The sequence below is a fragment of the Sphaerodactylus townsendi genome, linkage group LG01 (assembly GCF_021028975.2).
Source record: "Sphaerodactylus townsendi isolate TG3544 linkage group LG01, MPM_Stown_v2.3, whole genome shotgun sequence".
Lineage (NCBI taxonomy): Eukaryota > Metazoa > Chordata > Lepidosauria > Squamata > Sphaerodactylidae > Sphaerodactylus > Sphaerodactylus townsendi.
In genome coordinates, this window is record NC_059425.1 from 88,454,925 (window position 1) to 88,480,272 (window position 25,348).

General features: G+C 41.3%; 1 protein-coding gene across 3 annotated transcripts in view; it reads right to left on the reverse strand.

Annotated features, from left to right (window-relative positions):
• Nucleotides 1-25,348, reverse strand: part of FAM120B (family with sequence similarity 120B) — a 58,038-nt gene that overhangs the window by 15,305 nt on the left and 17,385 nt on the right. For all 3 annotated transcript variants that reach the window (XM_048486782.1, XM_048486790.1, XM_048486774.1), the window contains exons 5-7: nt 21,180-21,275; nt 14,649-14,821; nt 11,600-11,692 (exon numbers count right to left, since the gene is read on the reverse strand). In XM_048486782.1, coding sequence (XP_048342739.1) covers nt 11,600-11,692; nt 14,649-14,821; nt 21,180-21,275 — 362 coding nt within the window. The remainder of the gene's footprint in view (nt 1-11,599; nt 11,693-14,648; nt 14,822-21,179; nt 21,276-25,348) is intronic.

Genomic DNA, 25,348 nt, shown 5'->3' on the forward strand with positions numbered 1-25,348 from the left:
GGTTACGAGCCCTGGATTCTAATTTGGAGAACTGGGTTTGATTCCCCTCTCCTCCACATAAGCGATGGACTTTTATCTGGTGTTGGGGGGGCAGGAGCGATGCTGCATGGATTTGATGGCAGCGCCTGTGCAAAGGCTCCCTCCCAAAACGGTGTTTAACCGGGCTGAAATCGGTGATTTCGGCCCATGCAGAAACGGCTTAAGTCAACATAACAGAATTATTTCACTGTGAACACTGGTGGCCAAGAACAAGAACACATTTAAATGGTTACATTCTTCCTGGTGAGCCTATTTACTACTGATGGCACCAGCTGACTTGAATTGACAGTCGTAATGCTGACAAACTGTAGCTTGTTAATAAATGAGATGCCACCTTGAAGTGGTAACTTTAGCTGGCATCAGTCAGCTTTATACAGAAGATGATGTTTCTGCCCACCTTGACTTGCTGGAATGGAAAATACTATTTATTTTTAGAACACCCTTAAGATGAATTTTAAAAAGACCACAGCTTAAGTTAAGTCCTTCCTGATTAGTCAAGCAAAGGCAGTGTGGCTCAGAAGAGCTGGGCCTTCCCAACTAAGGTATCCACTGAGAGGATGAAACTAGAATAACCAGTTCTTAAATGTCCCTAAAGCTTTGTGGTAAATATTTAACAGTAAACAGCTCAGCAGTTTAGGGTTTATATACTCAGAAAAGTTTATTTGCTGTGTTTCAGGAGCAGATTTGTGTAAAGTGATACTTCTGTTGAACGAAACTGATATTTACTGTAAGCCAAAACTCTAGAGGGAACCTAAACAAAGATCCCAATATCACTTTACATTTATGTGTTCCATTGAAAAGAACCTGAAAATCAAAACAGAATGAGAAACTCACTACAAACAGAACCATGTTTGTTAATCAAACCCAAATCAATTACATTTACTTCTATAGTTCAAAGGGAAGTGGCAGCACTCCTGATTCAGTCCTGCACCATGAAATGATAGGGGCCTTTTCCTTACAAAAGGAAGAAGCCAGTCATTACACAACCTGCTGTGCAGACCAGCTGATGGTCAGAGTGGGCCAGGACCATCTGGTCATGTGCCTAATTGGATATGCTACACTATAAGTGTAGAAAAGGGTAGTATGCCTAAAGGGTCAATTCCTAACATCTGGGATGTCACTCTGCCCCTCCACAATCTCTTTCAATTTACAGTCCTAGCTTCCCAGTAGTCTACCAGGACCCAAATGATGCTGGGATAGTTGGTGAAGTTTCTTCCATGGGGTTGTTTTCTATCACAGTACTCAGTTCCTCCAGCTCAAGGAGTGCCCTTAACACCCCCCCCCCCGCAAGTGGTAACCACTCCTTTCCTATGTTCATTTTAGAGCTTTTAAAATATAAGCCTTTCATATAACATGTGTGTCCTTCACATTTAATGAAGCATAGATGTGGTATTGGAAGAGAGTGTTACAGATTCCCTGGACCGCCCCAAAAACAAATAAGTTGGTTCTAGAGCAAATCAAGCCTGAATTGACTAAACTGAGCTGAAATGACTAAACTGAGACTGTCACACTTTGGTCACATAACAAGAAGACAAGAGTAATTGAAAAAGACAATAATGCTAGAAAAGGTTGAAGGCAGCAGGAAAAGAAGACCCATTGTGAGATGGGTTGACTCTATAAAAGACACCACAGCCCACAGTTTGCAAGATCTGAGCAAGGCTAACAATAAAACGTTCCGAAGGACACTGATTCATAGGGTCACCATGAGTCAAAAGCAACTTGATGGCAACATACACGCAGGAATAATTTGAAAATATGGTCATTAAAATAAGACTGAAAAATGTCACTGGTTCCTAAAGCCAAAATACATTTTTTTCAAGGCCTAGAGTACCATGTACTTTTTACTGGAAAGTTATCCTTTAGATACAGGGTTTCAAATTACTTTAGACTTCCCAATCATGCCAGGAGACACTTGAAATATTTTGCCAAATTAGATATACAAACACTTGGGCTTGAAGGAGAGAGTTTAAATCATTTGTCAAACAGCAATGAGACCCAGGTTCAAATCTACAAAGCTTGCTGGGTGGCCTTGGGCTGTCAGACTCTCTTAATCTAACCAACCTCAGAAGGTTGTTGTGAAAATACGGTGATGGATGAAGGTTGTAAGCTATCTTTGAGGTCGAAAAAACTGTAAGTTGCTTTGGAAGTTTAGGAGAAAAGCTGGGTATAAACACCGAATAATAATAATAATTCTAGAGTAGAAACAGGAACCCAAAAACACCTAATAATAACTTTTTGGGGGTTCCTGTTTCTACTCTAGAGCACTACAATTATATTCTCAGTTCATCAGGTCAGCTGACAGATTGTCATTAGCAAATAATTACATTTTTACAGATTAACCCTTTAATTAGCTTGACCAAAGTAAAGATTTAAACAAAGCAAATGAAGGATAGCGATTTTTCATGGTGAGATTGGGCACAAATTGTTTAATTTTGGCAGTATCAATCAATCAGTTTTATTTAGGGTCATTGGCCAGCAAAGTACAAAAAATTAAAATCATAAAATTGCAGAAATTACAAAAATATATAGGTTAAAACAGATAGGAAGAAGAAGAAGAAGAAGAAGAAGAAGAAGAAGAAGAAGAAGAAGAAGAAGAGGAGGAGGAGGAAGAGGAGGAGGAGGAGTCTGGATTTATATCCCCCCTTTCTCTCCTGCAGGAGACTCAAAGGGGCTTACAATCTCCTTGCCCTTCCCCCCTCACAACAAACAACCTGTGAGGTAGGTGGGGCTGAGAGAGCTCCGAGAAGCTGTGACTAGCCCAAGGTCACCCATCTGGCGTGTGTGGGAGTGTACAGGCTAATCTGAATTCCCCAGATAAGCCTCCACAGCTCAGGCGGCAGAGCTGGGAATCAAACCCGGTTCCTCCAGATTAGATACACGAGCTCTTAACCTCCTCTGCCACTGCTGCTCCTGCATATGATAGGCATCGGAAGATTCAAGACATAAGTTCTGACTAATCAGTGGTGTGTCTGTAACCTCAGCTTGTGGGTTCTGTGGGGCAGTACTTGGAAGGAGTTGCAAAGAACCAAATTTAAACAAAACAGTTTACTTTACTTAACAAATAACACTTTTAAAACATTTAACATTTACACTTTGCAGTCCTGTTAAGTTTGCATTTTCAAGTCCTTATTTTACAGTCCTACTGATATTGCCAAGTCCAATTCTAATACTTCTTTGCTGGTGGATTTGGTTTAACAGAACTTCTGAGGCTTGGTAGACTGGGCTTCAAGATAGATGAAGGTTCCCAGAAAACTCCCACCATTTACATACACAAACACCCTGACTCTAGAATTTCTAACATTTACAATATAGCAAAAAAAAAAATCAACCTTCCCACTAGTTCCCAACAAAATTGCGGTTACCTTAAACAAGGTTGTTAAGGGCTTAATACAAAATCAATCAAGGTCCCAGCCTGGTAGTGCTAGCCTTCCTCCAAGCCTCATGGAGTTTTGCAGCATTCTACTACATTTCAGACTGGACGCCTTTCTGGGTCATCCCATTCTGTCACTGGGGTTACATGTCCAGCTAATAGATTGGTGAAGATTAAGAAGTTAAAGCTGGCTTGAGTGCCAGTAAGCTCTGCTCAGACCTTCCTGATTTTGCTAGATATCCAGGCAAACTTGGCAACATAATACGTTAGATTGTTATTAGTATCAGATAACAGTATTTTAATCCTTTCTTTCTTACTCGAAAAGGAGTTTGCCTGGTCACAAGGGAGAAGCATCCCACGAATCTCATCATAAAATGAGCATTCAAATAATATATGTTCTGAATTTTCAACACCTCCTATTTGACAGCTGCAGATTCTACCCTCTTTGGGTATTTTGTTATAGATCCCATTAGTATAATAACGCGAAAGGGCATTATAGCGTAGTAGGCTGTAGGCTATCATTATCATTAGACAAAGACGTAAGATAATTAACATTAGACGTAAGATAGGGCATTATAGAAAGTCTGTTCAGAATTGTTTAACTCCTCCTTAGAACCCCACTGACATTCCATCAACAGAGAGGGAGTTGAGTTATTTTCCATAGCACAATCAACTTTATCCATCATTCCTGCTCTGAAACACACCTCTGCCAAGCACCTCTGCCAAGCGCATAAGATTACTAACCAGCATTATGGGAAAGAGACGCAGAGATGGAAATGACACAGAAGAAAACACAGGCGGACCAGTCAATAAGCAAACTAAAATAGATGAATTTTGTAAGGATGACAGCCTGGCTCTGTCTGGATTCCCAATCTCCAACTTTTACGCTCCTCTAATTGACTACGTGATGAAGAAATAAAGGAGGCCAGCCTTTCAGCTGACTTGGAGGGAAATGGAGGGAAAGATTCTACAGACAGTGCCCTGGATGAAAATGCATGCACCTGCTTAAATGAGTGTCCCAAAATACTGCTATGGGTTGCCAGAACTGTCAAGGTCATTTTTAACTCTTTGAATCGGCTTGAGAGCGAAATGGCCAACCTTCATCAAGCACTAATGCAACCTCCAATTTTACAACCAGATAAAGATAACATGCAGATCTCGACTGCTACTAATCACAAGAGCTTCATAAAGGGCAATGAAACCAGACACAAGTCTACACAGAATTTGGTCTTGCAACCTAATAAACTGTGTTTGACAATCCTCCCTTACAAAGATCAACTAATCAGATAAAACACTAAGAATAATGCAATCAGACACCTAAGCAGTCTACTTGGGAGGCGCCTACTGCATTTTGAACTTGACAGACATTATGGCCCAAGGCAGACCCAGAAGGTGATACTACATTTCAGGTCTCCATCTATTCCAACACAGCTGCTGAAAATGAAACAAAGATTAGCACAGAAGGGCATATATACTAGCAGAGTATTCCAAAATACCAATATATCACAACTTTTTCACTCTAACACTGGAAAATTTAACTTAAACTCCCAAACATGTTATGCAGATAACAGAAACAGCCATAACACTAAGGACCTCATTAACTGGATGGAACAATTAGAGATCCCTTCTTGGCAATCATATTAATTTAGATAACAAAATAGAAGAGGACCTCATACAGTCATTTTCCAAACTTCCAACAAATGATCAGACAATAATAGTGGATAGACTGACTGATCTCAGAAAGAAGCTTTTGGACAAGAAATGTGATCCAGCCCTTCCATGGGAGGCCCAAGATACAATGGTGACCCTGCTCCCCCAAGACAGAGAAGACTCCACAGGTGTAGAAGGGGAGAAATCAGGCCTGGATAAACACTATCATCTTATGACATACTGTAAGGGCCTAGGAAATGGTTGTATCTATAATGATGTTAATGGGGAATTATATATTATCTCAGTGGACTGACTGGAGGAGAAAAAGCAAAGTGAATTATTGTCTCGGAGCCAAGGGTTTTCTCGTCTCTCTTGGAATGTTATGGGATGGACTAACAGATGGTGCAAAAATGATACACTTAGATATCTGCTAGATTTTGATTTTATTTTAGCACAAGAAACATGGAGGACTGATCACCTTCACTAAGATGAATTTTCAGGAGCTGCACCCTCCATTGCCCAGGCCTCCACTCATGGTTGAGCTAAAGGAGGCCTGTGCATATTAATTTCTACCAAATTGAAAGGTAACTCCTTATTGATATCCTTTCATGAAAATCTGGTTCAATAGGTTCAAGCTCTTGATTATTAATGTGTATTTCCCTCCAGCCAAAAATATATCTCAGTCAGATTTGATTTGATTTGATTTATTAAATTTATAGGCCGCCTCATCCCCGAAGGGATTGGAGGGGCCTAGAAAACTATGTTGCGGAGCTGATGATTGCTCACTCAAATGCCTTGGTTATTATGGGACTTTAACGCAAGAATGGGTTTGGATGACCAATCGCTTTATTTTAAATATAACTCTTGTGTACCTGATATTGATGCCCCCCTTTTCCCTTACAGCAGACGTTTCAAAGATGAGAAATGTAATTACACCGGCTATAAGTTAGCTCAAATGACAAACAATCTGGATTTAAGAATAATGAATGGGAGGGTTGACTTAGATTACCCAGCTGAATACACCTATTGGTCAGGGGGGAGAATGAGCACCACGGACTATCTAATTGTTAACAAAGAAATGGTTCAGCAGTAACAAAGAAATGATTCAGCAGTAATTTCATTATGTCACTACAATAAGAAATGAAAATGTTAAAGTAGAAAAAGTAGGAAAGCATAGAAAACATGGAGGACTATGCCAATATCCTCAAAGACGCATGTTTTATTAATTTATATTGACACTGAGTAGTGTAAGGATATTACTTTATATACACCTGTTGATCTGTAGATTGCACTGTAATTTATATATATTTGTTGTTAGGACAAGTAAAAATATATATTTGTAAGCCAATTATGCAGCTCTAGTGTGCTACGCATTGCTCTTTGTTTTGTCATATACTGACCTTTGCCCTTCCACATACCAGCTGGGAGATATTTTTTTTGGCAGATAATGGTTTCCTGGAACACTGTGGCCAGCCCCCCCCCCCCCCATGTTTCTGACTGCCCCATTTGGAGATCCCCATGTCTGATCAGCTTGAATTCTTCTACTCTCTTCTCTTTGGGCGTGGTCATGGCATTTAATTCGTACGTTGTACTTCTTTATGGCTTCAGCAAATTCCACAGCAACTTATATCATCTGGTCACTGGTGCATCACAGTTTTCTATGCCTAAGTCACAGATGTGGAGTACCAGATCCACAAAGGGAAACATAAGTTTTTCCTTAACCAGGTCCCATCAACATGAGTCATTTCATTCCCCTGCATCTTGACAAGAGGCTTGCCATGGATTTTTTTAGACACTGTGCACTGGTTTGGTTGGACAGAGATCACTGAATGATGCAAGAGATTCACAATGACAGAACTTGCGGGTCTTGCTGCTGCCAGATCTTTCTGGTGATTGGGGCAACTGCAGCTACTTTTGTGATACTTTTTATCTGTTATTTTAGGTCAAATAATTATTTTTATAAGGGATTTTAAAGGATGATATTTATTGGGGTGCTGTGTGGTTTCTGGGCTGTATGGCCGTGTTCTAGCAGCATTCTCTCCTGACATTTCGCCTGCATCTGTGGCTGGCATCTTCAGAGGATCTGAATTCTGAATTCAGAGGATCTGACAGTCAATTTAGATGATATTCATTTTTCAACCAATACAATTAAACAAAACATTTTATGCACTGCTCCTTGAAAACAAGCCCACTTAAATAATACTTCTGGGCAACAGGATGGATGTGATGGCTTTTGTACATCAGAGAAGCAAAATGCACAAGGAACCTCTAGAGTAGACTATGGGTGATTACTCATTTTTTTGTATGTATGTGCACATATACACAAACATGCCTCTGACCTAAGTCAGAGCCAGAATAAAAAATATGTAAGTCAGAAAAAAAAAACACAATTCAGATAAAAGTTCCTTCACAAACCAATACAAAAGTACTCATAAACAAACCTATAAAACACATGTCAACATGTCATGTTCAGGCTCTGTTTGTTTTATGTCTTTATGGTGGAAGACCATAAAGCCAGGCATTCAAAGGTTCTAAATGTAAAATCTTCTGTTTGGTGTCACATACATTACTTTGCCACAAAGAGAAACATTTCCAGTTAGAAGATGTGCTGATTTAATTACAGTATTTGTTTTCTCTTTTAGGTTATGCAGATGTAATGCTAATCCTGTTTTGCAATACAATTCTTTGATGAATTCAACAGGCATGGAAAAAAGGCTGGTTTACCTGGGGGGGAACAAGGCAGGTACCAACAGTACACAGAGGGCAGACGGAACATGCTTGGAATTCCACTGCAAATGCACCAATGAACAATGGGAAATGGCACAGACACATGACTTGCAAGTGGCCCATTTACTTTGCTATCAGGATCAGCAGTATTTAAAAAGTACTAGGTTCTGTTCAAAGCAACCCAACATTCCACAAGATTGCTGCGAAAGAAGCCTCCTCTATTTCCAAAAAACCTCCTTCCCTTACATGTAGTGCACATGAAAAGCTGTCAATTATGAAGACCCAGAAATACACCATCATATAAAATAAAACTACTAATCTTGGGTACATTTAACTATCCATAGTATAGTCTGTTTGGACCACAGTGAAAACTGAAATATCATGTCATGCATTCTATGTAAACCAGTAGTAGAAGAGCTCTTGTTACTGCAAATTCATCTTCTATTATAACAAATCAAAATAACTGAAGGTCTTGTGTATGCTGTACAACTCCTTATATTCTGTGTCAAAAAGTACTGTTTGTTTCAATGAAATGGCATGATTCAAGTTTATTATGGCATTTGTGTTCTTTTGCCATCATGTGAAATAATTAAAACCCAGCTGCAGAAATGAGAAGTTATGCAAACAAACTTAGCAGAACTTAATACTTTCAAGATGTCATTTGGCTACATACATTTGCATATTCAGTGAAAGCAGCATCGTTCTGAATCACAAATGTGGCAAGACAATTCTACTACTTCCTTAAAAAAACTGTGTGACTGTTTAGGAGACTACAAAGATTATAAAACTAGCTGAGGAGTGCAGACTGATCTCCAGTTCTGCAATGTGTTGTTAATTCTGTAAGATCTACACATGTTATGACCCCAGGTATAATTAGAGTTGAATAGACCACAAGGGCCATCAAAACCAACCTCTTGCCATGGAGGAATACACAATCAAAGCACTCTTAACAGATGGCTATCCAGCCTCTGTTTAAAAACCTTCAAAGAAGGAGACTTCAACACCCTTTGAGGCAAGCAGCCCTTACTGGTGGAAAGTTCTTCCTAATGTTTAGGTGGAATCTCTTTTTCTGAAGCTTGAATCCATTACTCCTTGTCCTATCTCTAGAGCAACAGAAAACAAGCTTACTCCCTCTTCAACATGATATCTCTTCAAATATTTAAACATAGCTATCATGTGACCTCTTAACCTGCTCTTCTCCAGACTAAATACTCCTAGCTCCCTAAGCTGCTCCTCACAGGGCATGGAATCCAGACCTTTGACCATTTTGGTTGCCCTCCTCTGGATCATCAGGTAGAATCTCTCATTAACCAGCTAGCTCAGGGGTCTGCAACCTGCGGCTCTCCAGATGTTCATGGACTACAATTCCCATCAGCCCCTGCCACTGTGGCAGGGGCTGATGGGAATTGTGGTCCATGAACATCTGGAGAGCCGCAGGTTGCAGACCCCTGAGCTAGCTGGCTGCTTGGCCTTCTTCTCTCACATTCTTGATTTAGTCAAATATTCTCGCCTGTCAGCTATGAAGTCCTCACAGGAAATTCCCACATGTGTGGGGTAATGATTCAGATCAGGCCTAAGCGTGTTGGCTTAACCCCCCAGCTCCCCACCACCACCATTTCCTCAACCTGAATCAGACTTCTACACACTTGCAGCTGCCATCTGATTAAATTCAGAATGGGGAACCCAGATACAACCTGTGTAAAAATGTTAATGTACTGGCCGAGGGAACTTTCCAATTAAGAAGCAAGTGCCCCATTAACAGTGCAATGCCATGCCCATTGATGGTGCTCAGGATTGTACTATAAATGTGTTAAAACTTCCTTTCTAGCGTGCACATTCTCAAGGTGGTGAACATTACAGGAGAAGCAGGGGGTAGTGGTTCCAACTGAAACAGCCACCAGGAATGATGTAGAAGAGGCTGCATTTTGTTTGTTTGGGCTGTAGTCTCTACTGGGTGAAGAGCACAGACCTTGGTTTGTCACTGTGGAGACAAAGTACAGAGATTTTACTGACCAAGAGGAGTTTGGTTAGTGAACGGAATAATCCACTGTGCACCAATTACTTTACCTCTCAGTTGACATCTTTTTTCTCATTCTGTGGGATGAGCCCATGGTTCCTTTTCTATATTCCACACTTCATGAGCATACTGAGGAAAAGGGGATGGTGACTATAGCTGCAGAGAGCTCATGACAAATAATTTGTACTGTACCTTGTAGGAACAGAGTTCACAGTACTGATTATGAAGACCAATGGGAAGGGTTGGTGGCTTTCATTCTCCACATTTTGAGCTGTGATTTACCATGACACAAAATTTTGGAGAGAAAGTACACAACACTGTGGATTAATTTATTTTTATTTTTAATATAAGAGTTTGAATGGCTTTAGGAAGGGTTTCATGGACTAAAACCATCAAACCATCTTCAGGACAGAAGTGTTAACTTTTTCCATAAAGGATTTGTCTCAGAGAAATCTGAGGCTTGACAAACTGGAGTAAGAACCTTAATTTATTCATGGTGCTTCAGTGGTTTTGCTCTTGCTGGACCAACCGATTCCAGAAAATGATGAGGGAAGACTGCTTATCCCCATGATGTGTATCTTATCCCCCTTGCGATTTAACACCTACATGAAATCACTGCAAGATGTCCTTTGGGGGATTTGGAGTGAGGTATTACCAATATGTGGATGAAACCCAGTTCTGTTTCTCCTTATCAGCTAAACTAGATGAATCTGTGGAAATCCTGAACAGGTGCCTGGCGAAAGTAATGGCCAATAAAGGGCCAATAAACTGAAGCTCAGTCCAGACAAGACCCAGGTGGTGTTGGTCAGTGGAGAAGCTGTTTTTTGAGACTGTGGAGTCAGCCTGCCCTAGAGAGGGTTGCACTTCGCCAGGAGTAGGTTTGCAATTTGGGGGTGCTATTGGATTCCGGCCTATGGTTTGAAGCTCAGATCTCCTCCACCACAGTGTATTTTATCAACCGCAGCCATCTACAACCATCTTAAAAAGCATGATCTGGTCACAATGATCACATCCAACTTAGATCATTGTAATGCATTCTGTGTAAGGCTGCCTTTGAAAATGGTCTGGAAACTTGAGTTGCTCCAAAATGAAGTGGTCAAGCTATTGCCAAGGGTAGGTTAAAGAGGCTGCATCACCAGTGTGCTGAGAGGATTGCCCTGCCTAACCATCTGCTTTCAGGCACAATTCAGAGTGCTGATTCTTACCTTTAAGACCCTAAATGGCTTGGGGATAGAGTTGCTGAAGGACTGTCTCCTCCCATACTATCAATCCAACCAGTTAAGATATGCCTCTCAAGCCCTGCTCTGTGCTCCTATCTTCACAGGTGAAGAGCCAGGGCATTTTCTGTGGTGCTGCCTCACCTCTGGGGTGCCCTACCCCTTGAGGCTCACGTCAACTACTTTACTTTCTTTTATACACCAGGCCAAAACACATTCTGCCTTGGTTAAAAAAGGGTAGGGGAGAAATAAAAAACTTTTAAAAAATAAAATCTTTTTACACAGCTATTTAATTAGAGATGTAATCTTACAAGCTTCTGCGTCTGTGTTATGAACAGACTTTATGCTGCGTGTGTCTTAGGCCTCATTTTTAATTCCTTTAATTGCAAGCCACTTTGAGCAGGACTATGAATGAATGAATACATAGTGTAAATAAACCAGGCGTTTCATCTGATACCTTGACTCTCACATCTAACCTCACGAATAATTCTGAATAAGAGAAAAGGTAAAACAGGTAGCCATAAATTGGTCCTCTTTGTGTCACCACTGGCCTTATGTGAGTAGATGCCATGCTTGTACCTGCAAGTCTGCAAGCTGAGCAGCTGACTTCCCCTCAAGGCATACAGCCTGAGCTACAAATGCGTTCAAATCTTCCACAGAGAGGCTGTCCACCTAAAAGAGATTTCAAAAAGAAACTTAGCCTAGAGCTATGATAACTTTTCTCCGTTATCAAAAGTCCTTATTGCAGGAATGTCGCACTTGCACCACAGCCTTATTCATGTGTGTTTCCTTATCACCATCCCTGAAGGGTATGTCACAACTCTAGCTCCTTTTAGCCTCACTTCCAATCTGGGGATGATTCCTACTGGCAGACAGCAGCCGCCCCCCCCCCCCCTGCCCCCCCCCCCCCGGCTTTCCGTTACAATATTAGGAACTCCTATAGAATGAATTTAAATGCTATTAATATAAAAAGTATGAGTTGGATCCAAAAACTCTTTTCCACTACATGAAAAACATGAAACAGGAGTCCAGTAGAACCAGATCTAAGTGACCAACCTTTCCAGCAGAGTCAAAATCCTTGCTGGACTTTTTCCTTCCCCAAACTAATTTTTTTAGTCTTCTCTATTCCATACCCTTTACTGACTCCCTCTGAAAGTTGGGTCAAATATTTCCATTTTCATGCTAGGGTGCTACAATGAACTATCCCACAACTTCCATCACAATGCATTCTTTCCTGCCTACACTGGGCTACACACAACTTGCACTTACTGTAGAAGAGCTTATTTGCTAGTGATAATGCAGCAACAATAATAATAAAGATTTGAGTAATAATTTATAGATCCTTCTATCAATACACAGCAACACAAATTTTCATATGAATTCTCCATATGGATATCTACTCTGTGGGGTTTTGGAGCTTCTTAACTTGGCTTAACTAGTAATTCAGCTGTCCTAGCAACAGTGGGTGGATTGCACACTTCTGTGTTCTGCGATGCCAAGTGGCTTCCAACTTATGGCAGCCCTGTGAATTAAAGACCTCCAAAACGTCCTTTCATTAACAGCCTCTCACAGGCCTTGCAAAATGAAAGCTGTTACTTCCTTTATTGAGTCCATCTATCTCATGTTGATTGCATGCTTAGGTGTAATTTGCTTCAATTACTTTAGGGACAATCCATCAAATGCTACTTCCAATCAACTGTACTGCTATGACACAAAGGATTGCTTTTTGCTGTTAGTGTTGTTGTTTCATTCAATAAAGTTCTGTTTAGGAGGGTTACCCTTTTAAAAAATAACTTCTGTAATGTTTTGACTAAATTAATGGAAACAAGGATAGAAAGCTGATAACTAATATGCAATCAGATCTGAAATGTAAGGTACACAGGATAGAACAAAGACTCACGCGACAGCAATTTCCTTTAGCGGTCTGTCTTGCTGTAAGCTATGAGAATTTATACAGTTGGGAAACTGCTTTGATTGGTATCTATATCTCTTTTAAAGTCACCCTTAATTTTATTGATTACTGTAAAACAAACCTTTAAAGAGAACTTAAGCCTTTGGTGGACTAAGGATTTGTCATGTGCAAGGTATAATTTATTCAAGACAGCTGTGAAGTGATGCAAGTGCCCCTGAGCAGGAGCAATCAAAATTTCTCTCACTACCAAGTAATGACCAGGAATGCACATTCAGAACTTTACTCATCAAGATCAGATCTGAACCATTTATACATCTGTGCAACCTGAGGCTCCACAGTTGTTAATAGTGGGGAAGTTTCTATAGGCAAATTATTCCGAAGCCGTGTCCAGTATTCACCTCCTCTGTTTATGCAAAAACTCATACGTGTACTTGACCATTCCTTCCTCCTCCAATACTTCAGAAACTGATGTAGCATGTTGGTTAAGAGAATTAATTGTGATCCAAAGAATCCCCAGTTCAAATTTAATCTCTGCCACAAATTCAGGGGTGTATCTACAGAAAATAGCACCTATGGCAACCCTGAAAATGGCATTGGCAGTCCTTCTGCTGGCCAGTTGTCACCTTGTTGCTGGCTCAGAGTAGCGGGAGCCTCTCCCTCAAGCTTGGCTTGGCATGGAGTGGATGTGCCACCACCAATGGTTGAGCGACACTGAGGGGCTTGACAATGGGTGGGTGGACAGGCAGACAGGGATGGTGTCCCCCCCTTCAAGTGGTATTCAGGGCACATGCCATACTGCACACATTCACTAGCTGGCCTTAGTCAAGCTCCATACTCTCAGCTTTAGCCCAATAATTACAGCATGGGCATCTGGGAGTGTAGAAATCCTGGGAATTACTCGGAAGCTGCTATAGAACTGTGCATTTGTTTGACTGCTGAGGAGCTGGTCCTATTTATAAGTGACAATAGCTCAACAGCTGACTGGTGGTATCTGGAAAATGTTCCAGAGGGGACAGAAACTGAAGGTGGTCATGATGGCAGGTACAGCTCCTGACCTCTCACTAGTGGAGATACCCATGGGTATGAACAGCTTTGTGCACTGCTTTTAAGAGGTCCCAAGAACTGGGCCAATGAGAAGGAGTTTGACATCTGTCTAGGCAGTGAAGGAGACAGTCGTAAAGAAGAGGAAGAGAAGGAATGAAATAAAGGCAACACCTTTCCCTCTAATTCTTTTTTTTAAAGCACCCTCAAGAGGGTCATTAGATGGACAGGACAACGGAGGGGCAGAGCAGGGTGAACTCCCCTCACTCCAGATATGATGATAGTGGCCTACTTACAGCGATGCTGCAATATTGTGTGTAAAGTGCTTTCAATAAGATAAGATGTGTAAAGTGCTTCAAACACTGAACATGCTATACATACATTAAATATTATTATAAATATTCCTATTTTATCATTTAACCATGTCTTATGATTGCTCATAACCACAATCCAGAAAACTGCACATGTAATTCCAGGTACCTAATAGGAATTTTTTGTTATTCCTTAGTGAAAATCCTAAAATTAATGAAAACATGATCATGAAAAAGAGGGAAGTAATTATTGTTGGTTTAATATTTGAGGCGATTGAGATAATATTAATCCACTTATAGATAATATTAATTCACTGCAGATATAAGCAATGAATGTTGATTATTAAATCATAAAATCCTCCACCTGAAGAGCAAGGTACATCAACAAGGAACAGACAGCAGCAGCAGAAGCTTCCAGAGCCTGGAGCTCCTCTGTTACATCTTGAAGCTGAAAACATGCCAGAAATGTGCAACAGCGTCGCTTTTCAGCCTCTGGTCCCTTGCTAAGCCAAAGTATTCTCAGACTAGGAGTTCCACCTAGAAAAGAAACATGCAATTTATATCGCTGTAGGAACAAGATACGACCGATTTTGCTCATTGACCTTCAACAGGAAACCATCATTCACTTCTTAATTGACAATAATTGCAATACAGATATTTATGACAATATTGATATCAGATTTAAGAAATATAAAGATGTTGTCACTCTGATCATAAGCGACTACCCTGACTCATCTTGGGTCAAGAAGTAGAAGACTTATTTGTGGGAAAGGAGTTGGGCCCACTCAGAGGGCCCACTGGGGCCATGTTGCCCTGAACCTGATATTGTACAGTGGTCTGAACTATAGAAATAACAGCTCTTCATTTCAGTGTCAAATCAGTGCAATCTCAAATCAAGGGTGCCCATTTGTCACTTTAATCCTAAATAACAAGTGTTGAAAGCCACAAAATGAATCAGAACTTATAAAGTTGTGACAATTATTTCGAGATTTTCTTTTATACCCTCATCTCATGCATCTTGTTGCCAGTTTGAAAAGGGTAAGATTTTTTTCCTGCTAAGTACTCTTCATTCAAATATCAAAATGAATAATACGGAGTATGAACTGCAAATACCTAGCAAGCCATACAAAGATAAACTCCTGCTGTAAAACTAATTTGGTGTGCCCATCAACACAGATATCAGTTTTAAGGAGTCAGATGCATTTGGCAGCACATCTTTATTATAAACAGGAGCTGCATTCCTTTGTTGAACCATTTGGCTACTATAAAGGATGAGAGTGTTGAGGGGTTAAACAGTGGGTGAAAGAAGAGTTTGTTTAGCAAATGAGAGGTCTTTTGCCCAAGGACAAACATAACAAATACATATTGTTTCTCAGGAAGGTTCTCGAGAGAGGCAGCATAAAAGTTGTCTACATAATACATTCCATATATTTGCAGTTCTGCACTGCTCTATAGAAGGACGGATTATGAAAAGAACTTTCCCTCTTGCCAAAGTACTGGTTGATTTATGCATTTAATATAAGCTGACCATCTGTCCCGCTTTTGGGGGGACATTCACGCCTTGAAAGAACTTGTCCCGCGTCCTGTGGGTTTTCCCCAATGTCCCGGGTTTTGGAAGGCTGCCGCACTGCCTTCTGGGGCGCAAGGCAGTGCAGCAGTTCCTCAGCAGCCCTTGCTCGCAAGGAGACATACTGCTCTTTAGGCGCTGCCGTTTCCCGGCCTGTCACAGGGTGGGAAACGGAAGTGCCTCAGAAGGCTGTGCGCTAATCTTCCCAAGTGTCAAGATGCGCATCTGCACTCCGGCTGTAGGCAGACACTGCCTTCTGGGGCGCTGCCGTTTCCCGCCCTGTGACAGGGTGGGAAATGGCAGCACCCCAGAAGGCAGTGTGCTCCTCATGTGCGCGTCTTGAGTGTGTGTGGCCAAACCATGTAATATTGTGTCTCTGCGAGTGTGTGTGTGGCTCGCGTGTGGAGTGTGTGTGTGCGTGTGTGTGTGGCTCACGTGTGTGTGTGCGAAAGTGTGTTGCTCTCCGTGTGGCAGCTCCAGGTGTGGGTGGCTGCGTGAATGGGTGTGTGTGCGAAAGTGTGTGTAGCCAGCTCTGTGTGTACAGCGATTGTGCGCTCCGTGTGGCAATCGATGTGCGAGTGTGTGTGGCTGCGCATGAATTGTTAGTGGTGTGTGTGTCTTGGCTACAAGGCTGGAGGGGGCCGCCCACCCGTCCCGGTTCTTGAAGGTGACCATCTGGTCACCTTAATTTAATAGTATTCCAAATTATTATGTGATTTCTAATTATGTAATAGGATCAATCCTAACTAGGTCAATACAGAAATAATTCCGATATTACGAATGGGCTTACTCCCAGGAAAGCATCCATAGGATTGTAGCCAATATTAGTTACACTGCAGGCCTAAAAGCTTTAAACTTGTCTTAAGTCTACTGAAGCCAATGGGCTTAGAATAGTTCATCTCTTTAGGATGATGCCATCTGAGGAACAAGAATTACCTGTGTTGATCCTATTGTGTTGTGAATGGCAAAACTCTTCCCAGGAGGAAGGTCTGAAAACTAGTTATTTGGGTCTCCTTCAAGGTTCCCACATGAATGACTTTTAACTAGTTAAGTTTCCAGAGTTTAAGAATCTGTCTAATTAATAGCGCTGATACGTCACAGATTTTGTGAACACATCATTTATAGTGAGATAATATACTTCCTAGATTAAGAACAATACAAGGATTTTAAACTGTTGAGTTTATTGAATTAATTGTATTAATTAAATCCCTACTAAGAAATAGTGTGGTTTCTTACATGCAAAGAGGCTCATGCACTTTTATTTCCAGAAGGATTCAGACCAGTTGGACATGCAATCATTTATTGATAAGAAACGCCTTAACTCTCTTCCTTATATATACAATGAACATACCATACTTTCACCATGAAATAGTGGTAGACTGGATACAGTCCTTTTACTATATATGGTAATATATCCAAGTGCACAGCTCTGCACACATAGGAAGGAGACCATCTAGATGGGGATCCTGTCACGTGCCACTAACAGCCTAAGAATCTATAAGCTTTATATTCCTCCCATACAGAAAGTGTTCCTAATACAACTTCTTAGTCCAAATCTACTGTGGTAATTTATCATGTCAACTGCATTACCAGCTTCTGGGACTATAGTGTAAAAGTTTTAAAAAAATTGTCAAGATGCAGATTTTTTTTAAAAAAAACTTAAATATTATCGAAGTTTTATACATACAGAGAAAAATAATATTACCCTCCCACTTTGATTCCAATACTCATGTCCTGGCTGCTCTTTTCCAGCCAGCTGCTCTTTGCAGCCGGCTGAACGAAGGTAAGTAGGCCGGGGGGGGGGGGGGGGGGGGGGCCCAGGCACCATGTTGCCCCAGATGCCATTTCCCCCCACGCCCCTAATCTAGGCTCTAAAATTCTAGCCTTATGTCCACTTTAAACGTGATGACAGCAAGGCAAAAACAGCTTCCCTGTGTGATTTCAGACATGCTGTATTTTGTTTGGTGATGCAACCTGTGCAAAGCTACATGTGCTAACCATAGCTGATTTCCATGGATTACAGCATATTTTCACTGAGCCCACCCAAATTCATACAGGTCAGTTCTTTACCATGCCATAACTCCATTACATCTTCGCTGATCCAAATTAAAACTTTCTACAGTTTTTACCATGCATATCTGGAGATAATATGAACTGATCAAAGATGTAAAAAGACAAAGAATAAAATTGTGACACTACTGTAGTCAATGGCTTATCTTTCCACCCTTGTTGAACGGTCTGCCTGAAGAAGTCAAGAAAGTTCTCACTCTCCTGGCTTTCTGCAAACTATGAAAAACTGAACAATTCAAAAGGGCTATTTTGTGAAGGTAACAGGGCTGAACTACACAACATGGTTTTACACACTTGTTTGGATAAATTGTTAGTGACTGTTGTCTATACTACTGGATGACGCAGGCTAGCCTGATCTCATCAGATCCCTGAAATTAAGCAGGATTGGCCCTGGTTAGTCCTTGGATGGGAAATCCCCAAGAAACACCAAAGTTGCTATGCACAGGAAGGCAATGGCAAACTAATTGTTACAGACCAATCCTAAGGCCAGGGCAGCCAGGGATGGCTCTGCCATTGCAGTGCCTCCAGAGGCCTTCCAGGAGGCGGGGCGGGGGGGGGGGGGCAGAACAAATTGAAGAATCCCCAAGCCTGAAAGCCGTCCATAGGGCTAAAAGGAATTACACTCCCATTTCCAGGCTCCAAGTTCCAAGCCCTGCACTAGTTTCTGTAAGTTCCAATGCCCTGCACCAGGGGCATTGCTGATGAGAAAGCCCAGTGGAAGCTGTCTAAAGTCGGCTCCACTCTAGGAATGCCCCTAGCCCTCCCCCAGCTGTGCTGGCCTACACCTTTGGGCTGATGTGGCTCTGAAGGGTGCAGGCTCTTCCTTGTCAGGCGCTGGAGAGCTCCATGGTGCACAACTGCCTCCCAGTTTGTCCTCCCTTATGGTGTAGGTGCCATCTATGCTGGCAGGGTGGGTAAACATGCCAATGTGGCCCTGCACCAGCACCAAAAACCCATTCCTCCCCCTCTGTTTTGAACTGCTAGTCTCATGCCCTGAAAACTCTCCTGAGTTGCCATTAGTCAGCTGCAACATGACTGCACTTTACACACACGTATTGCTTATAGGATCCTGGATACCATAAGCTATACGAGTGTGTGTAAAGTGCTGTCACGTTGCAGCTGACTATGTAATTTCTATTTATGTAATTTTTATACTGTTTAATGTATCATGTGATACTTAAATTATGCTTCAGTTCTTTCTGTCAGTTCCAGACCTATCAAATCCGAATGCATTGGTTACTGAATGTCCAATTTTTGTAATTTCACTGGCTCACTATGTATAATCTGCCTTGAGTCCCTGTGAGAAAGGTGGATTATAAATAATGTAAATAAATAAATAAAAATAATTGATTTCAACATAGCAAGTTTTCAGGCATATCTTCATTCTCTTTAAGAGAAAAAGTGGAACGATATGGAGGAAATTACAAATATATTTATGCTCTGAAAATCCTTTTTAGACAAGTAACCAAGTGTTGCATGCCTGTTCCTATCATTTTTTTTAACCAGTCTGACTTTGAAGTATAATGACTGCCTAGCATAGAATTTGTAATTTAAAAGCAACATTCAGCTAGGCTCCTTATTTGGAAATCTACATGGCAATGCTGTGGAAAATAAAAGTTTCAAGGGAGAATTTAAAGCATACAAATATAGATAGCAAAATTTAAGACAAATATTTGTTTTGGAACAGAACACTAAATATAAACTTTGAAAGTCCTCTGCTTCTTTAGTAGTCTGCAAAGAAATAGAACTGTTTTTGTTTATTATTGAATTAGCTGCAAATATGGTTGAGAGAAAACTTTGCACTACAGCCTTGCTTCCAGTCACTTTTGGCTGAAAATCTTTATAATACTGAGCCCATATACTGTATATACTGGCGTATAAGACTACTTTTGAACCCTGGGAAATCATCTGTAAAGTCTGGGGTCGTCTTATACGCCAGGTACTGAGTGGGTGGTACTGAGCAGGTGGTACTCTATATTTTAACTGGAAAAGTGGGGGGGTCGTCTTATACCCCCAGTCGTCTTATACGCCGGTATATACGGTAGTATGTTTTACAAGCAACTTGAAAGAACTACTGGTTGGGGTTATTGTATCTTTTCAAGAAGGGAACTCCCTTACCAATATGTCTTCTGAAAGATTAGAAGCATGTTCTGAAACTGTCGGTACCACTTCATCGTACCTAACCAGTACAATGCAGACACATTGCACATCACTTGCACATCAGTATGCACATCAGTATGCATCAGTATACACTTGCACATCAGTATGCATCTGACAATCCAGTCATGTAATTTAAGCATGTACATAATAGTCACACTGAAGACAATTGGATGCATCTGCCAAAGCAGGCTCTGTCCCATTAAAGCTTATGTCACATTCTAATTTATAATCTTTCAGTTGTCACAGCTGTTTTGCTACAACAAAGTATTCCAGTGGAATTGTATTATTCTGCAAACAGGCATATTTCAGCACTGTAGTAAATGGAAGGTCTGAGGTATGGTAAGTATAATGAACATACAATATACACCTAGTTAGTTACTGAGATTCAGTCCTATGTGGGGAAACTGATTGTCTAAATTCTTCAGGCCTAACATCAAGATAGAAACTTTTTTGGTTGGTCAGTGTGCAACTTCTGCTTAAGATTGGAAGCACTAGGGGGCAGGGGAAGCACAAGAAGGGGAGGGGAAGCACAAGGAGGGAGGGGTGGCATGCAAGGGAGGGGAGGGAGGGGCCCGGCCTCTTGATATGGCCCACTGTAGCGGAGGGAGGAAGGAGAAGGGAGAGGGAGAGTGGCATGCAAGGGAAGAGGAGTGAGGGAGGGGTGTGAGTGAGTGAGTGAGGGGTGGCATGCAAGGGAGGAGAAGGGAGGGAGGGGGAGGGGACGGTGGGCCCCTCTGGGCCCCTCCCTTGCATGCCACCCCTCCCTCCCCTCCTTCCCTCCTCTTCCATTGCATGCCACTCCCCCCTCCCTTCCCCTTCCTCCCTCCGCTAGGGTTGTCAAGAAGCCAGGCCCCCTCCCCTTCCCTTGTGTGCCACCCCTCCCCTCCCTCCCCTTCCTTCAAGGCTTTTTAACTCATACTAACACGGTACACTTCTAAAATAAATAATAATTAAATACCTTTATATAAATTAATTTATCAGAGCTATCCAGGTCTTAAAAGCCAAAATATCTCAAATAATATCACAATAAATATGACATATTTTCAACAAATATTGTCAGGTACATGGACTTCAAATTTAAATACGAGATGATTTTACCTGGAAGTTGTTTGGGCTGCACCAGATCTGGCTGCTGAAGGGAATTTCCAGCACACACAAACCACTCCTTCACTACAGGATAAGCCCCATGGGAATCTAAAGAACAGAGAAATAGATCAATGAAAACAAAAATCAAGCACTCATATTTTACAAGATAGCAGTGTCACAAAAACTGCAAAGATTGCATTAAAGGAAAGATGTGTGTGGTGAATGCAAAGCTGGGAACAGCCTGCTCATTTACAGTCAAAAAAAGATTTACACCCCATCAAGTCCATTGAAATCAATGAATTTAGAAGGCTGAATCTCTGCACTGTAACAGTCCTCAGGGATTTTTAGTTATTGCAAAATCTTTTACAGAAACGCATACCTCAGACATAACATTATACATGGGATTACACCTGATTCCTCTTCTAAGCTTGCCAGCCTCCAAGTAGAGATCTCCGAGAATTATAACTAATCTCCAAATAATGTAGATTGGTTCTCCTGAAGTCCCCCGCACTCCCCAAACCCCATATTCCTCAGGCTCTACCCTCAAATCTAGAGTTACTGAACCCAGTGTTGGCAACTCTATCTCTTCCTTACTGCAGTCCCCTGGACTCATGTGGCTTTTTATCTGCAAGGTTCCTACAACTGCTGGCAATGCCTTTTTAAGGGACTTCTGAGGGAAGGTGGGTAAAGAACCACTTCCACCAGCAAAACATCCATAGGATCCATCTACACAATATTAACCAATGTTTTGTTTTATGCTCATATACAAAATGTATGAAATTGCCTTTAAAATAGCAACATATCCAACTAAAATAACATCTCCCCCCTATTCTTTACTAACATCCATTCCTTATATAAATAGTAAAAATAACTAATAACTATACATATGGCGCAAGCTAAAAGTAAACAGCAACATAACTGCCAACATGTAGCTGCAAGCAGAAAAACAGAAGGGTCAAACCCCCCTAATTTCATTTTCTTCTAAAAACAACAAGGTCTCTGAACAAGGCTGAGGTAACATAATGAACTACACCAATCATGTGAAACTGTTTATTGCCACAAAACACAGGTCATATAAAAACACACAGGAAGTTCAACTCATTGCCAGATTACGGCCTGTTACGTACAGGTCCACACAAACATTTTGAGAAGTCATTGTAGGCTTCTGCACTGTGGAATTTTCTCTACTTCACAGCCTGTGTGACCTTCAAAATCATGTCCTATCCACATTCTCTGTTTTGACCTGTAGGTCAGGCATCGGAACAGCATGTTTCACACAGCCCAAAGAGGTGTGAAACATGCTTAAATGCTTCACTATTTTTTAAAAAATTATTTAAACTATTTTTATCCCACCTTCCCATCCAATTAGGACCCTCAAGGTGGTAGATAAATCAAGGAACTAATTAATAGTGAAACCCTTACTGTCAGGCCTTGTTCCTAATTTGTTCCTAAGTCTTGTCTAGGATGTTATAGAACATGGTCAGTAAGAGGTTTTGATACCACTTGCAATTCATATAATTTGCTTACTGGAACCATTTCTTTACAGGAAACTTTTCCTTCATCTCACATACAGTTTTTGCTGTTTTTCTGCCCCTATGAGGAGAAGAAAACAAGTTGATGTTTCATAAGACGGCTGTTGTGGTTTTTCCGGATGGTGTAGCATTTCACCCAGATCAACGGCTCACATCTTCAAAGGTATAGCACAGCGAGATGTATTTATCTCTACAGCATTCTACACTGTGCCATAGAGAGAAACACATCTCGCTGTGACATATCTCTGAAGATGCCAGTCATAGATGTGGGAGAAATGTTAGGAGCAAAAATTATAGACCACATCCATGCAGCAGTTGACTCTGGCCATGAAAGCCTTCAATAGTACTTTCATCAGATACTTCAAAATACTTTCAGCATGTCAACTGTCCCACCAGAGGCAAGAATATCTTAGACCATTGCTATACAACACTGAAAGATGCTTATCGGTCTTTACCACGAGCAGCTGTAGGCCATTCTGATCATTGCATGATTCACCTTGTACCTGCTTACAAACAAAGATTTAAAGCCACAAAACCAATAACTAAATCAGTGAGAACTTGGACTGAAGAGGCAAAGTTAAAGCTGCAGGCTTGCCTTGACTGTACAGACTGGAATATTTTTAAAGACACCTCTGCAGATTTGGATGAACTCACAGATACTGTAACATCATATGTCAGCTTCTGTGAAGATCTTTGTATACCAACCAGGAACTTGCGTATATATAGTAACAACAAACCTTGGTTCACAGCTAAACTTAAGCAGTTACGTCGTTCCAAAGAAGAGGCCTACAGAAAGGGTGATAGAATGCTGTACAATCAGGCCAGAAATGTATTAACAAAGGAGATCAGAGCAGCAAAAAGAAACTACTCTGAAAAGCTAAAAATCAGTTTCACCAAGCGGAAACAGCCAACATGTGGAAAACTCTCACACATATCACCGGTTACTGTAAACAACCTTCCCGAGCTGAAGGAAATCAGAAATTGGCGGGCGACCTGACCGTGTTCTACTGTAGGTTTGAAAACAATCTACAGTCACCTTTCTCCACAACCTCTATCTCAGATGCACCAACAATAGCCAAACTTCCTATAACTGAACCCATTTCATTGGGTTTACAACCCCTGGTGATCTCAGAAAGGAAGTGCAAGATCTATTTCACAGACAGAAGCCTGGAAAAGCACCAGGCCCAGACAAGATAACACCTTCTTGCCTAAAAGTCTGTGCTGTCCAATTGGCCCCCATCTTCACCCAAATCTTTAACAAATCACTAGAGATGTGCTATGTTCCTTCCTGCTTCAAACACTCCACTATCGTCCCAGTGCCGAAGAAGCCTTCCATCAAGGAACTGAGCGACTACAGAACAGTTGCTCTAACATCTGTAGTTATGAAAACTTTTGAAAGGCTAGTGATGTACCATTTGAAAACCATCACGGATACACTGTTGGACCCCTTACCGCAAGTTTGCATACCCGAGGAGCAAATAGATGGAAGCAGATGATGCTGTTAATATGGCTTTGCACTATATCCTACAGCATCTTGAATGCATCAAAGCTGAACCTATGCACAGGGTCCCTCTTTGTTGACTTTAGTTCAGCATTCAATACTATCAGTATTGATAGTATTCTTCTAACCAAACTAAATCAGCTAGCAGTACCTGAGCATATTTGTATGTAAAGTGGATCACAAGCTTCCTAACAGATGATAGGAAACAGCAGGTGAAGCTAGGAAAAAGGTTACATCAGACTTTTACCTGTAAAATGAGCACAGAAGGGCCCCATTTAAGACTGTCGCATTACTTTCCACCACTTCTCTTCTCTCCTGTATATACCAATGACTGCATCTCCAAATGATCCATCTGTTAAAATACTTACTGAAATTTGCAGATGATACAACAGTGATTGAGTCTCATTCGAGATAGCTTGATGGGGAAACCTTACATACAGGCCGGGAGGTTGAACAACTAGCCTGCGTGGTGCCGGAACTGGAGACAATCTAGAACTGAACACACTTAAAACCGTAGAAATGGTGGTAGATTTCAGGAGAAACCCTCCCATCCCTACACTCCTCTCCACAATACCGGCTAGACAACACAATTATCAACTTAGTAGAGACCTTTAAATTTCCTAGGCTCCATCATATCTCATGACCCTAAAATGGACACCTAATATCAAAGTATGTCATTAAAAAGCACAACAAAAGAATGTTCCTTTCTCGCCAACTCAGGAAGCTCAAACTGCCCAAGAGAGACTGCTGATCACGGTTCTACCAGGAGGAATCATTGAGTCTGTTATCTGCACCTCCTATAACTGTGTGGTTTTGGTTCTGCGAACCCAACAATGGGATCGACACAGAACTTCGAAGGGAAGGGCAATCAGAACTGCCCAGAAAAAACAATTGCTTGCTAACCTGCGCTTCCATTGAGGGACCTGTATGCATACTGCGGGTCAAAAAGGGCTGTGAAAATATTTACTGACCCCTAGCATCCCTGTGGACATAAACTGTTTCAACTCTTACCCTCTAAAGCGTCAAGCTACACAGAGCACTGCACACCAAGACAACTAGACATAAGAACAGTTTTTTTTCCCGAGATGCCATCCACTCCTGTTATTAAACAAATACAAAGTTCCCTCGATAATGTCAAACTATTTATT